General features: G+C 37.2%; 1 protein-coding gene across 1 annotated transcript in view; it reads right to left on the bottom strand.

Moving 5' to 3' along the window:
- Positions 1-12,143, bottom strand: part of pcdh15b (protocadherin-related 15b) — a 212,322-nt gene that overhangs the window by 87,452 nt on the left and 112,727 nt on the right. Inside the window, exons 16-19 of the mRNA XM_046853892.1 lie at positions 11,933-12,065; positions 9,790-9,869; positions 8,177-8,270; positions 3,094-3,222 (exon numbers count right to left, since the gene is read on the bottom strand). Of these exons, the coding sequence (XP_046709848.1) occupies positions 3,094-3,222; positions 8,177-8,270; positions 9,790-9,869; positions 11,933-12,065 (436 nt within the window). The remainder of the gene's footprint in view (positions 1-3,093; positions 3,223-8,176; positions 8,271-9,789; positions 9,870-11,932; positions 12,066-12,143) is intronic.

Below are 12,143 nucleotides of genomic sequence, written 5' to 3'. Positions count from 1 at the left end.
ATTTCTGTGTTCAATAGCAAACTTGGCAGGCCCGTTTATTTGCATTCCAGAGCAGAGAGACATTGGTGTGTTACCAATGGTTATCTTGGTGACGGTGGTCCCAGCTCCCTTAAGATCATTAACAAGCTCCTCCTGTGTAATTCTGGGATGATCCCTCACTTTTCTCATCCTTACCCCATGAGGTGAGATTTTGCATGTAGCTCCAGAGCGAAGGTGATACCGTATTTTCCGGACTATAAAACGCTACTTTTTTCCCACGATAAACTCTCGAGAGCAATAGTTGTGAAACAAAGGAGGAAGACCGTGAACAATTACTTTCTTGGTAGGCTACTGTTTAGATACAAGCCGTGTAACAGACACTGTCTTTCGTCAAAGCCTGTGTAAAGTTCTTTAGTTTCAATGTAGACACCTGTGGCTTATAGACAGGTGCGGCGTATTTATGTTCAAAATATAAATCTTTGTAAAAATCAGTGGGTGCGCTTAATAGTCCGGAAATTACGGTAACTTAACTTGTCTTTCTTCCCTTTTTGAATTATCATACCAACAGTGGTCTTCTTCTCACCAAGCTTCTTGCTGATGGTCTTGTAGCCAATTCCAGTCTTGTGCAGGTCTACAATCTTGTCCCTAATGTTCTTTGACAGCTCTTTGGTCTTGCCCATGGTGGTGGAAATGTTTAAATGGAAGAGGCTGATTCTGTGACTAATGTCTTTTACACACATAATAAGTTAATATTAGGAGTTCTTTCAGGGACAGGACTAATTTGGGTGTGTGGGAGTCAGAATGTTTGCTGATTGGTAGGGGATCAAATACTAATTTCACTCGATCAAATACAAATTATTTTAAACCCTTTCTTTAATGGTTTTTTAATAGATTTTTTTTATATATTTGTCTCTCTCTGTTAAAATAAACATATCATAATATATTATTATTATTGATAATTTTAGACTGTTCATTTCATTGTAAAGGGGTACATTTACAAAGTCAAATAATTATTTGCCCCACTGTATTAGTACTTTCTGATGAGAATGATGTTCCGGTTCTAATATCAGCAGGGCCATCTCAAGTTCTGACGCAATGCCTGAACTGAATGGATTTGCTTTCAATTTTTGGATTTTCAACCCATTTTTTCCTTATTTGTTCATTTTCTGTTCTGTAATTCCCCTACACTAACTTAGTTATCATTTATTACATGACCACTACCACAAAGCCTCTATATCTTTTTGAACAAAAAAATACAAAAAGAGCACTGCACAACCTGCCAAGAATGTTACTCTCTTTATTTCAGAAAAACACGCCTGGCTTATTAGGAGTGCACTCCTTGTTCACATCTGGCATGCTAAGAAACATTAATGCTTGATCTGCAATGGCTAAAAATAACAAAAAATATCATTAGTTTTCAATAGATTTTTTGCATTTTTATTGCTGATTGCTACATACATAATCAGCATGGCATTTCAGACAAATGTGACACAGCTGTTGTTTGTCAAATCAACAACTCAAATCCAAAAAAGTTGGGACACTGTGTAAAATGTTATTAAAAAAGAAAGCAATGACCTGCAAATCTGATAAACCCATATTTTATTCACAACAGTACATAGGAAATGTTTAAACTACGGACATAATTAAGGTAATTTTAAAATTAATGGCTGCAACATGATCCAAAACTGCTGCCAGTCTGTCTGGGTCAAAGCTCATTTCAAATGTAATAAGGCAAAGTGGAAAACTGTTCTGTGGTCAGTTGAATCCAAATTTAGATTTTTTTTTTTTGGAATCCATGGACACCATGTTCTCTGGGCTAAAGAGGAGAGGGACCATCTGGCTTGGTATTAGCACTCAGTTCAAAACGCCACATCTCTAATGGTATGGGAGTGCATCAGTGCCTGTGGAATAGGCAGCTTGCACATTAGGGAAAAACTCCATCAATACTAAATGGCACAAGATATACAGATTTTAGAGCAACAAATGTTTCGATTCAGAAAACATCTTTTTTTAGGGAAGGCCTTGCATATTTGAGAAAGACAATGCTCAACTTCCCATTGTATCTATTACAATAGTATGACTTTGTAGTTGAAGAGTCTAAGTGATGAACTGCCTACACTCGTTTCACCATTTGGCGCATCATAAAACGAAAAAATACAAAGGACACCCAGAACATTTGCAGCCATCAAATTCAAAATTACTATTTTTTTCCTCATAAAATTGTATATATTCTCAGTTTAAACATTTGATATGATTTTTTTTTTTGTTTGTTTTAATTGTAAATAGAATATATATTTACGAGATTTGCAAATCATTGCATTCTGTTTTAATTTACATTTTACACAGTGTCCCAACTTTCCCCAGGATTTTGAGTTGTAGCTCAGGTAACAAAAACAAAGTGGGTTGTATGGCCATAGCATTTTCCACACAAAATGCACAATGTATTTGAGAGGAGGGCTAAACAACAACAACAACAACAACAACAACAACAACAACAACAACAACAAAAACACCCTCTTACAAGGTTATTATATGAGTCCAGTCTAATTTTCCAACAGCTCAGACATGTACCAAATGAACTTATTCAATAAATAGACATCTGAATTATGTGTGATGTTCTGATTACTGCACTGACAGTGCAGACCTATTCATCTCAACCACTAATTACATCTTGTAGCTTAACAAAGCTGCTTATTGCGCCATGTCCTCGAAGGTGACACATTATTTAAATTAAATGTATTTAATTGGGAGAATTATAAAGAGTGCAGAGGCTTGGAAGAGGCATGCTTGTGTGACAGAAGGGCGAGGTGAAACCACTGGCACTCTGCCCATCTGCCCAGTGGGCGCTGATTAGGGCTGGATTCATTAAAGCCACCTGCAGAGAAGGAGTGTGCTGCTCAATCTTATGAGCACTGACAGCGATGATATGGTGAGGAACAATATAATGCGGTGAAGATGTCACACCAAGCGGATGCTTAAATACACATGCCCTCATGCGCCTTTACGTTTGATTTGGGGAGACCTTTGGGAAAATCACTATATAAGTAAATTCTGGTCTGAAAAAGAAGGGAGAATAAACTGATTTAGGAAAATGCATTTGAGGTGTGCACTTACCTTTACTTGACCAACAAATGTGTTTGCCTGCTCTTCTAGAACGGTGAGGCTTTGAGGCAGCGTAAGGTCAAATATGGGGTCGTTATCATTCACGTCGGTCACCAGTATGTTAACCTTGGCAGTTGAGGTCTGGAAATAAAAAACATGAGGTTAGAACTCATTGCTTGGCAAAAACAATTCTTTTTTTCAGCTTTAATAAAATTCGTGCAATTGCCAGAGGTTTGAGGATTTCTGACCAATCACCAGAATTTCACTGCAGACAACAGGTTTTCCAAGAACACCTCACTATTATCAGTAGCCTTATGAGGAATATTCAGTGAAAGCTCCTCTGGAAAGAATAACAGCACTGAGCCTTTTTCAGGAATGTGTAACAAGGTTGGAGAAATGACTCAAATACAAAGCATTTTCATCTCATTCAATTTTTTTGCATTGTGCACTTGACTCAGTGTCAGTCTTTTTCCACATTTATTGTATTGCTGAACATTTCTTTAGAATTTTTTGAATAATGCTGGTACTGTACATTATATTCCTATGCTGAGATGATGGTGTGTGAATAAATCTAGCCCGTATACAGCTGAATGAGATTAATTTAGCCTATACTTGGCAGGGGCCCACTGTTTGCTTTCATAAACAAAAATCCCCCCTTCCACTGATTAATTTACACAGATCCAACAAAATTGATAACATATTTGCAATCATCATCAAGCTGTGAATGGAGCCTAATGAAAAATTTCCACAGCTGCTGAGCAAATTAGCATTTTCAAAGGCTGGAAATGGCAGCAACAAATCGGCGACCGCTGGGAAAGGCAACGATGAACATTTCACAACAGAGAAAAGGTATTTCGAAGACATATCTAAAGTTTTCATTCAGCTTTTAAATGCATGGTGGGGAAGTTAAAAGCAAAACAAAACAAAAAACACAGTGTGTGAGAAGGAAGGGACTGCTGTGGACTTTAGCAAAGCAAATTAGCATTTTAAAAGGCTGGACACAGCAGAAACAAATCAGTCATTGTTTTCACTAAAAAATCTAACTGAATAGTTTAGAACTTATATATAATATTTAGCAGAAAGAAAGTAATTAATTTTTTAAAAATTCAATACTAAGCACACATATGAATTGGACCATTTACATTTCCTTTGTGCCTAATCACGTCTATTAAAGCATGTGGATTTAAAGTAAAATGACCAATTTTGGAATCTCTGCCAGCTTAAGTGCAAATGGGCATTAAAGTAAAGGGGATGCATCAAAAAAAATACATACAATTCACTTCTCACCCCACTCTGTATAAATGAAATATATAAATTCATATATGCAAATATATAAATTTGCCTCCTTTCAATTTCGTCTGCAGTTTACAATAATATTTTGAAAGCCTTTTTCACTAGTTCATTTCATTTATCATAGTTTTATTTTGCAGTGGGGGAAAAAATGCTCTGATGCATGGATAATACCTGCTATTCAAATTACAGCTGACACTGTACCTGGATTCTCTTCCAGACCAATGAGGCTCTATGACTAAGCCGGCTGTGATTATGAAATGCTTCATTGGATTCATTAATATAAATCCTCCTCTATTGTATATTTCCTAGAAATAATTTCCTGTCAAACACTCAGGTAGGTGTATTAGAATAAATGCTGTTTTAGTTAGTGTTTTAAAGTAGGTAAACAAAGTTTAATATTTCTATTCAGATGTCCAGGAGCATGATAAAACCTTAAGCTGTAGAACTTATATTTAATGCATTGAACTTAAATAAAACTTGAACAGTTTTTAAGAAACTGAGGAGAGTTCTGAGGAATACAAGAGCTACAGTATTTCCATCTCTACCTTCTCATCTATCAGCTCAGTCTATTATCATCCCTCCACCCCCAACTGATGATAGAGCTCTATCACCCCCACACTGACACCCAGGTCTCTAATATCTACCCAGGTTAAGTACCAGGGGTGAAGGAAAGTGCAGTAAATTATAGAAAGCTCTTCTGGGAAGTTCTTGGTTAACAGTTTTAAAAGGTGCTGCGTTTGACAGATTGCGGTTGTAAATTTTTCATGCAGTGGTTATAAAGCCTGCTGAGTTTAAATTAAGCCGGCGTAACGCCTACCGTGAGCCAGGTGTGACAACGCTTTGAGGAAAAACACAAACGCACTCGCTTTTTGGTTTGTCAGTAATGTTTACACAGCAGCATGGAATCACTCAATGTCTCTCAATAGGAGAAATTTTCACACATTTCCATAAAATTACATTAAGCTAAGAATACGCTACACAACACATTTCCAAAAAAAATCTAGCTGCTTTTGATTTTTTCACAATTTCTCTCTCTTGTCACGGTGAACACTGTATTTTGGAGATTTTTGTGATTTTAAAAAAATTATAATTTTCCTTGCCAATCAAAGTGAAGTCTGGTATTTTTACAGGGTTGTTCTTCATGTTTTTATACACTAAATGGACAAAATGACCGTAAGATTTGTATGTGCTTCCTGAACATCCCATTTAGTCCCTACTTGCTTGTTATAATATCCTCCACTATTCTGGGAAGATGTTCCACTAGAATTTGGAGTGTGTTTGTGGGATTTGTGCTCATTCAGCCATAAGGTCGTTAGGAAAGTCAGGTACTGATGTAGAGTGAGGAGGCTTGGGGTGCAATCAGAGTTCCAACCCCCCACCATTCCTGAAGATGCTCAATGGGTTGGGATCAGAGCTCACTGAAGATCTTCCATTCCAACCCTGTAAACCATATCTTCATGGAGCTCACACTGTGCACAGGGGCCTTGCCATGCTAGAACAGGTTTTAATCTCTAAGTTCTATCACTGTGAATCTTACCCTTTAGTGCCACAATGCCTTCTACAAACGCTTTAAAAATCAGAAGGATCAAGATCGACTTGTTTGATAACCCATGTCACCAGATTATCTGTGCTAACTGAATCACGCTAATCAAGCAGGAAATTAGCTAATTCAAAAACAGACTCTTAAAGCACTAGGGCATACACACAGCATAAAAGAAAGCAGCTTTGGGCAAGAATTTAGACAGAAATCAGACAAGTATGGCTTAGAACGCTGATGCGATAACTCTGCCTCTTATTGAGCGGAGCAAGCAGAAACACCTCTCCTGAAATGAAGGTCAAGTAGGTCAGCTTTACTCTGGGGTCTGTTTGCTACACAACTCTGCCCTAGACAGAACTTGAAGAAGGTATGTTTTAAAAAAAACTGCCTAATGATCATATACTTGAAGAAAGGTCACTGCATATCAAATATTGCTTTGGACTTCTGGATTGTTCTTCGTGCCTGTCTAAACTTTTCTACACTGTAATTGGATGCAGCAAGAACAGGGACAGCTGCATGAGCTGCCAAGGAGAAAGAGGTGAGCATTTGATGGAAAGAAATCTTTCCCACACTTTTTTTTATTATTTAAAAGTTGGCAACGCATAATTATTTCCCCCACAGAGCATAGGGAAAAATTTCCCCGCCAATTAAAGATGAATCTGATTAAATCATTCTGGATGTGCATCGGGCACATGGGAGACCATTTGTATTCGTTTTCCATTAAGCTTGCACCGTTTAATGGTAAAGCAACCTTAAAAGGTGTGGGCATGCTTTTCATGGCTCTGATGTGATAAATGTGCTGTCAGGAATCTGCTCAACTAGCCTGAGGTAAGCGGAGAATTATTTGGAAAACTGCTTATCAAGGCTTCCGATTACATTCGCTCATTTTGGCAGATGCTTTTATACAGAGCGATTTACAGTTGAGCCGAGCAGATGAAGGTTAAAGTGTTTGTGCAAGGCCAAAACAGTGGCAGCACTGCCATGGCAGGATTTGAACTTGCATTTTAACCAGTAGATCACCACCAAAGTTTCTTGAGTTGGAAGCTTACTGTTAGTCGAATGGGACAATATGTTATGCATACACATTTATAAATACCAAAACTTTTTCCATATACAGCTTGTCCCAGACTTTCATGGCCTAGCCTACCCAGGAGTCTTAAAAATGGTGATCAGCATGCGGTTGTATACTGTAATTTGTTAATCATTTAACACGACAGTACATCATTTAGCGAAATTTACATTACCGTAATGCACAAACTATACAATATATACAATACTGTATGTATGTGGAAGTGGGCACGTGAATGAGTGCCGGGTCAAAAGTGGAGGGCGGAACCGAGCAAAACAATCAGTAAGAAGCACACCTGTAGCTGATGAGACTGATCAGTGTGCTCCGTTTCAGTGTCTGGTGAGGCCAATAAAAAGAAAAGCGACAAGCCTGCATATACGCTGCCACATTTTGCTTGCCACGCTTTTTTTTTTTTTTTTTTTGTCGTATCAATTTCGTAAAATCTAATTGGGGACTACCTGTATTAGACTTTAGCCACTGAAATATACACAAGAAAATACTTAAAAAAATAGCATGGCATAATGTTGAATTAAATAATCACATTTCAAGCACTTTTTGGGCACATTTATTAATACTAGATATTCGAGGAAATATTAGAATTCTGGCTTGAGACTAGTTAAATTCGATTTCTTGATTCTATACTGCCAGCTATGGCAAGCATCAACAAATCTGTACATCTGCTGACAAATGATGCAGGCTCACATTACACTTGAAATGAACAGAGTAAGCTCTGTGATTAAAGAACAAAAAATAGCCCAAAACCCCACTCTGCTCCTTTACCTCCATCAACACAGCATGATCAATTCATGGTAAGATACTCTATTCAGATCAGTCACAGCAGGCCTGTGGTGAGATGCACTTAAAAAAAGCACAGCAGGGACAATGAACTGAGAAAGACAAGTATCTTCTCAGTTCAAATATCTTTGAACTAAAAAAAGGACAATCTTTTCAAATTTATGTCCTGGAAAAAGATTTTCAACAACCAACAAATAGTGCCAGCTGCCATATCCATTTTTCTAACTGCTAACATGAATCTAGGGTCCGTAGCATCTTGGAAAACAGCACTAAGGTTCATTCTGTTCATGCTGTACAGGGATTTGGATGAGTGACTTCTTAGTGGAAAGAGGATTGGATTCGAGGAGGTGTGACTCTCATCTGCAGCGCTGTTTGATTTAATGTCTTGGCCATGTTCTTACCCCGTCCGGTCTGCCATCAGAGGCAGAAATGATCAGTGTGTAGCGATCTGTGCGCTCTCTATCCAGCATCTTTCCCAGCAGCAAGAGACCCGACCTGCAAGGCATCAATACGTATGAAAACCAGAGTAGCAGACAAATAGGTTTTACACAAGTTTATGAGAGTCCTTTCATGGTGAACTACACACCTCTTGCTTGTTTGCACAGTGTGTGGAAAAATAAAATGGAGTGTAAGGTTAAAAATGTAGAAAGAACACGCATCCCAAATAGAGACATAGTGAGTCATTACTTTTGTTGAAAGTTGCACTAACAGGTTCATTTGTGCCTAAATAAAGCAGCATGGGAATCTGTCAAGCCATTTTTAACACTCTTAACCAGCCCTGTGCTACACTGAGGAGAGCGACATCAAATTATAGCCTCGAGAAAACTTATATTACATCAGCCATTGACCAGTTAGATGTTTTTGATCCAGTGGGTATAGTTTCAGTATTTTTTCTGAGCAAATTAAGAGCTATTAAAGCAAAGCTGATACAGCAAAATGAAAGGGTACTCAAAACTTTGAAGAGGAATAAAATATTAGGTTCCTGAAGTGGTTGTTCATGGTAGAACCGTAGAGAAAAATAAAAAGACTAAACTCAATAACTGTGTAATATGTAGGGCTAATATGATTGAAACAAGTAGTTATCTCTTTTAATCTTCTCTTAAGACCACTCCAATGATGAGATAGGGTCATGGTGGTGTAATTTGGTTTGTGTGTGAATCTGGAAGTAGGCGGACAGCTCAGAGTTTCCAGACGCCACCCAATGCCCACGCCAACATTCGGTTTAATTCTGGTTTGGTATGCTATGCAGACTTTAGCTATAAAAGCATTAACCTTCGTTGGGTCAATGCTAGCTGTCTAGGCACGATTTAAATGTGTACAGAGATTCAGATATACTGACTTAGAAGTGGGTGGTGAGATTGTACATGTAAGAACATCAGCTAGCAATCTCCATGTTGCTTATTTGTTCCTTAACAAGAATTTGAAAAGCACAGATATATACAGTAAATATGGTGGAAAGCCAGGGAGATGAGACAGCCTCTAGTATCATCCCAGAATATCTAAGAAATGTTGCTGAGGAAATAACAAAATGCCACATAGCCTTTTATTAAAGTACACGACTGGTTAAGGCTTCTTTACTTAGAAAATAAAGCAAAAAGACTTGTTCACAAAGTACAACGTAATTGAGACTGGATGAGTGCATATACTTGGAGTTTTTTACTGTTTGTCAGGTAAAACAGTTGTTTTTGTGAAAACGGTTATTGAGGGGACCCTGGGTTATTAAGATTGGCTAGTTATGGCTAGTGTTTCATTGAACAGCTAATATTAATGAATAATCTCTATGGCCACAAGCTCCTTCTGTATTTAATTCGTGACAAAAACAAATAGTAAGTGGCAACCTAAAAAATGAAAAACGCTTTGGCCCTGAGCCCCTCAACTATTTCCACAAGGTCTTAAAGTTTAAAACAATGTAAAATGAGAACATCTGCGTTTTCTTGACAAATGAAATAAAACTCAGCTGTTGGAGCAAAACCTTTTTTTTTTGGTGTGTGTATCCCCTTCAGTAAGAGCTTACGTTTGATTGAGTTCAAAGACGTTATCAGGATCTCCGCTGAGAATGCTGTACATAATGGGATCTTTTTCTCGGTCTGTTGCCTGCAAAAAGACACACAGCACTTTCATGTAACAATAAATCAATTACTTTTCAAGAGATTCAACATGGCTGTGTGCCAGTGGGTGAACGTGAACAGCTTGAGAAAAGTCTACAACATCATTTAAGAAAAACATCATAAGTCCGAATGGAGCTCAGATTATTACAGTGTTTTGGAATCAAGTCAAACTAAGCTTTCTGAGTCAGGTTCATCTTATTCATTCACAAACTAATGATTTCATTCCTTTGTGGACAAAGCATTGATTTTTCAGACATACTGGTCACACTGGATATGTATTTTAACTAATATTACTTTTGCCTATGCTGGTGTTTTTCTTATTTGCTGATATAAAAGCAAAAATCTTTAGGTTACCAAGTCAAGTGCCAGCATATCAAATGAAAACTCCAAATGTATCATGGATTCCCTTGTTAGTTACTCTAACTGATGAAGGATTTTAGAGTTTGAGGCAGAGAGCCACAGGCGAGAATCATTCTTTCAAAAAAGGGCTGCGACAGGCTTTCTGTAAGATCAATGTTGCTGGACGTTACACATTACAGCTGCAGCATCTAAACAAAAGCTGTTCATAATCGCATACTCCTTAGACACGCAAGAACCTCTATGATAAATCTACAATCTGCGAGTAACTGGGTAATGTGGGTTTGTAATGTATTACAAATATTAATAAATGAAAAAATGATAGCTACAGCACTGCTGAATCTTGTTGGGTTAGGTGTTGAATTGATTCGATTCAATTCAAATGTATTTGTTTAGTGCTTTTAACAATGGATTGTGTCACAGAGGAGCTTCACAGAAAAGCTAATTACAAATACAAATTTTAAACTTCGTCTATGCCTAAATTATTGTCCCTATTGTGCCAGAAGATGAATAATTTTTCTGTAACCTAGTGCAAATCACAGAGTATTATTAATCTACTCTATCTAATGCATTGTAAATTGTGTGGTAACAAAAGACGCAGAGACTTGTATAGTAGAAATTGTGTGCAAGAGCTGATATTGTGACATGTATTTGAGATCTTTTGGAAGGAGTCTCCAGTGTCAGGGTTTTGAAACATTCCAAAATAAATCTGACACTGCAAGGCCTAGATTTGTGGTTTCCTGGTAACATAAGTGCGTTTTTTCTTATTTACTTTATGAAAAAGAAAAAATGGAGATTGGCAATGGGCTGGCCATTTATAGCTGCTATAAAGTGCTAGACACTCGTTTTATGGTTGATTTAAAATGTTAAAGGAAACTGTTAATAAATAGAAAGTAAGAGGTTCAATTCTTTAATAAATTTGCTGTAAAATGGTATCCTCTATTTGCTGTGTAGGAATATAAATTATGGGATGTGCTTTACGGTATCACATGTAATAATATAATCTCATGAACTATTGTGCTGTTATCAACAGCAAAACATTACCTATTTTATTAGCTCATTTTAAATCCAAATCAGAATTTAGTACCTGCTGTGATAATCAGTCTTCATTAGCCTTTCTCCCTCTCCCTCTCTTATGAGATCACTTATAACCAAGACTTCTTTCATGAATATTGGATATAAATCAGATAACTCCAGCACATCAACAAATACAAGAATTACCTACTTAAACATTTCAATTTCTTTTAAGCCACATATTATGAGGATTAGTTTATCAGGAACTGTTCCTTTGAATACAATAATTTTGCAGATTTTACAATTTATTTGAATTGGTGCATCAAAATCAAGCTATTGTTTATGTTTGTAGACAGGAAATACATGCTGTATCATATGAAAAAAAAATACACACCTTCTGACCAATCAGTTTGAACATTAAACTATGTCGTGCCTTTGGTACAAAATTTTAATCATGAACTTCAGGTGGACAGTCCATCATATCACTGGTTAAAAAAGTCCTGAAGATCAGTCTTATGCATTGAAAAACTAGAGCCATCGTATATTGTGATGCAATCTAAAACGTAGGTCACTGACACAATTACTGGTAAAAAGTAAATGTAAAAGTAAAACAATGTAAAAGTACATCCACAAAAAGCTTTATTCAGAAAAAAAGTAGATCTGGCTAGTGCATCTGACCTGCAGGTCGAGGATTATGGCTCCACTCCTCATGGCCTCACTGATCTCATGGCTGTAGGTGAGCTGGGGAAAGCGTGGGGGGCTTTGGTTGTTTGGGGGCAACACCTCAATATACACAGTGCTAATGGAACTCCTGAAGAGCACAGACACATAAAATAGGACTATTTTTTTATTTATTGAGTTTGATACATATAAATATTCATATTGATAA

Source organism: Silurus meridionalis, chromosome 7 (genome assembly GCF_014805685.1).
Source record: "Silurus meridionalis isolate SWU-2019-XX chromosome 7, ASM1480568v1, whole genome shotgun sequence".
Taxonomy (NCBI): Eukaryota; Metazoa; Chordata; class Actinopteri; order Siluriformes; family Siluridae; genus Silurus; species Silurus meridionalis.
The sequence above is the reverse complement of the archived record's forward strand: the minus strand, read 5'-3'. Positions and strand labels throughout refer to the sequence as shown.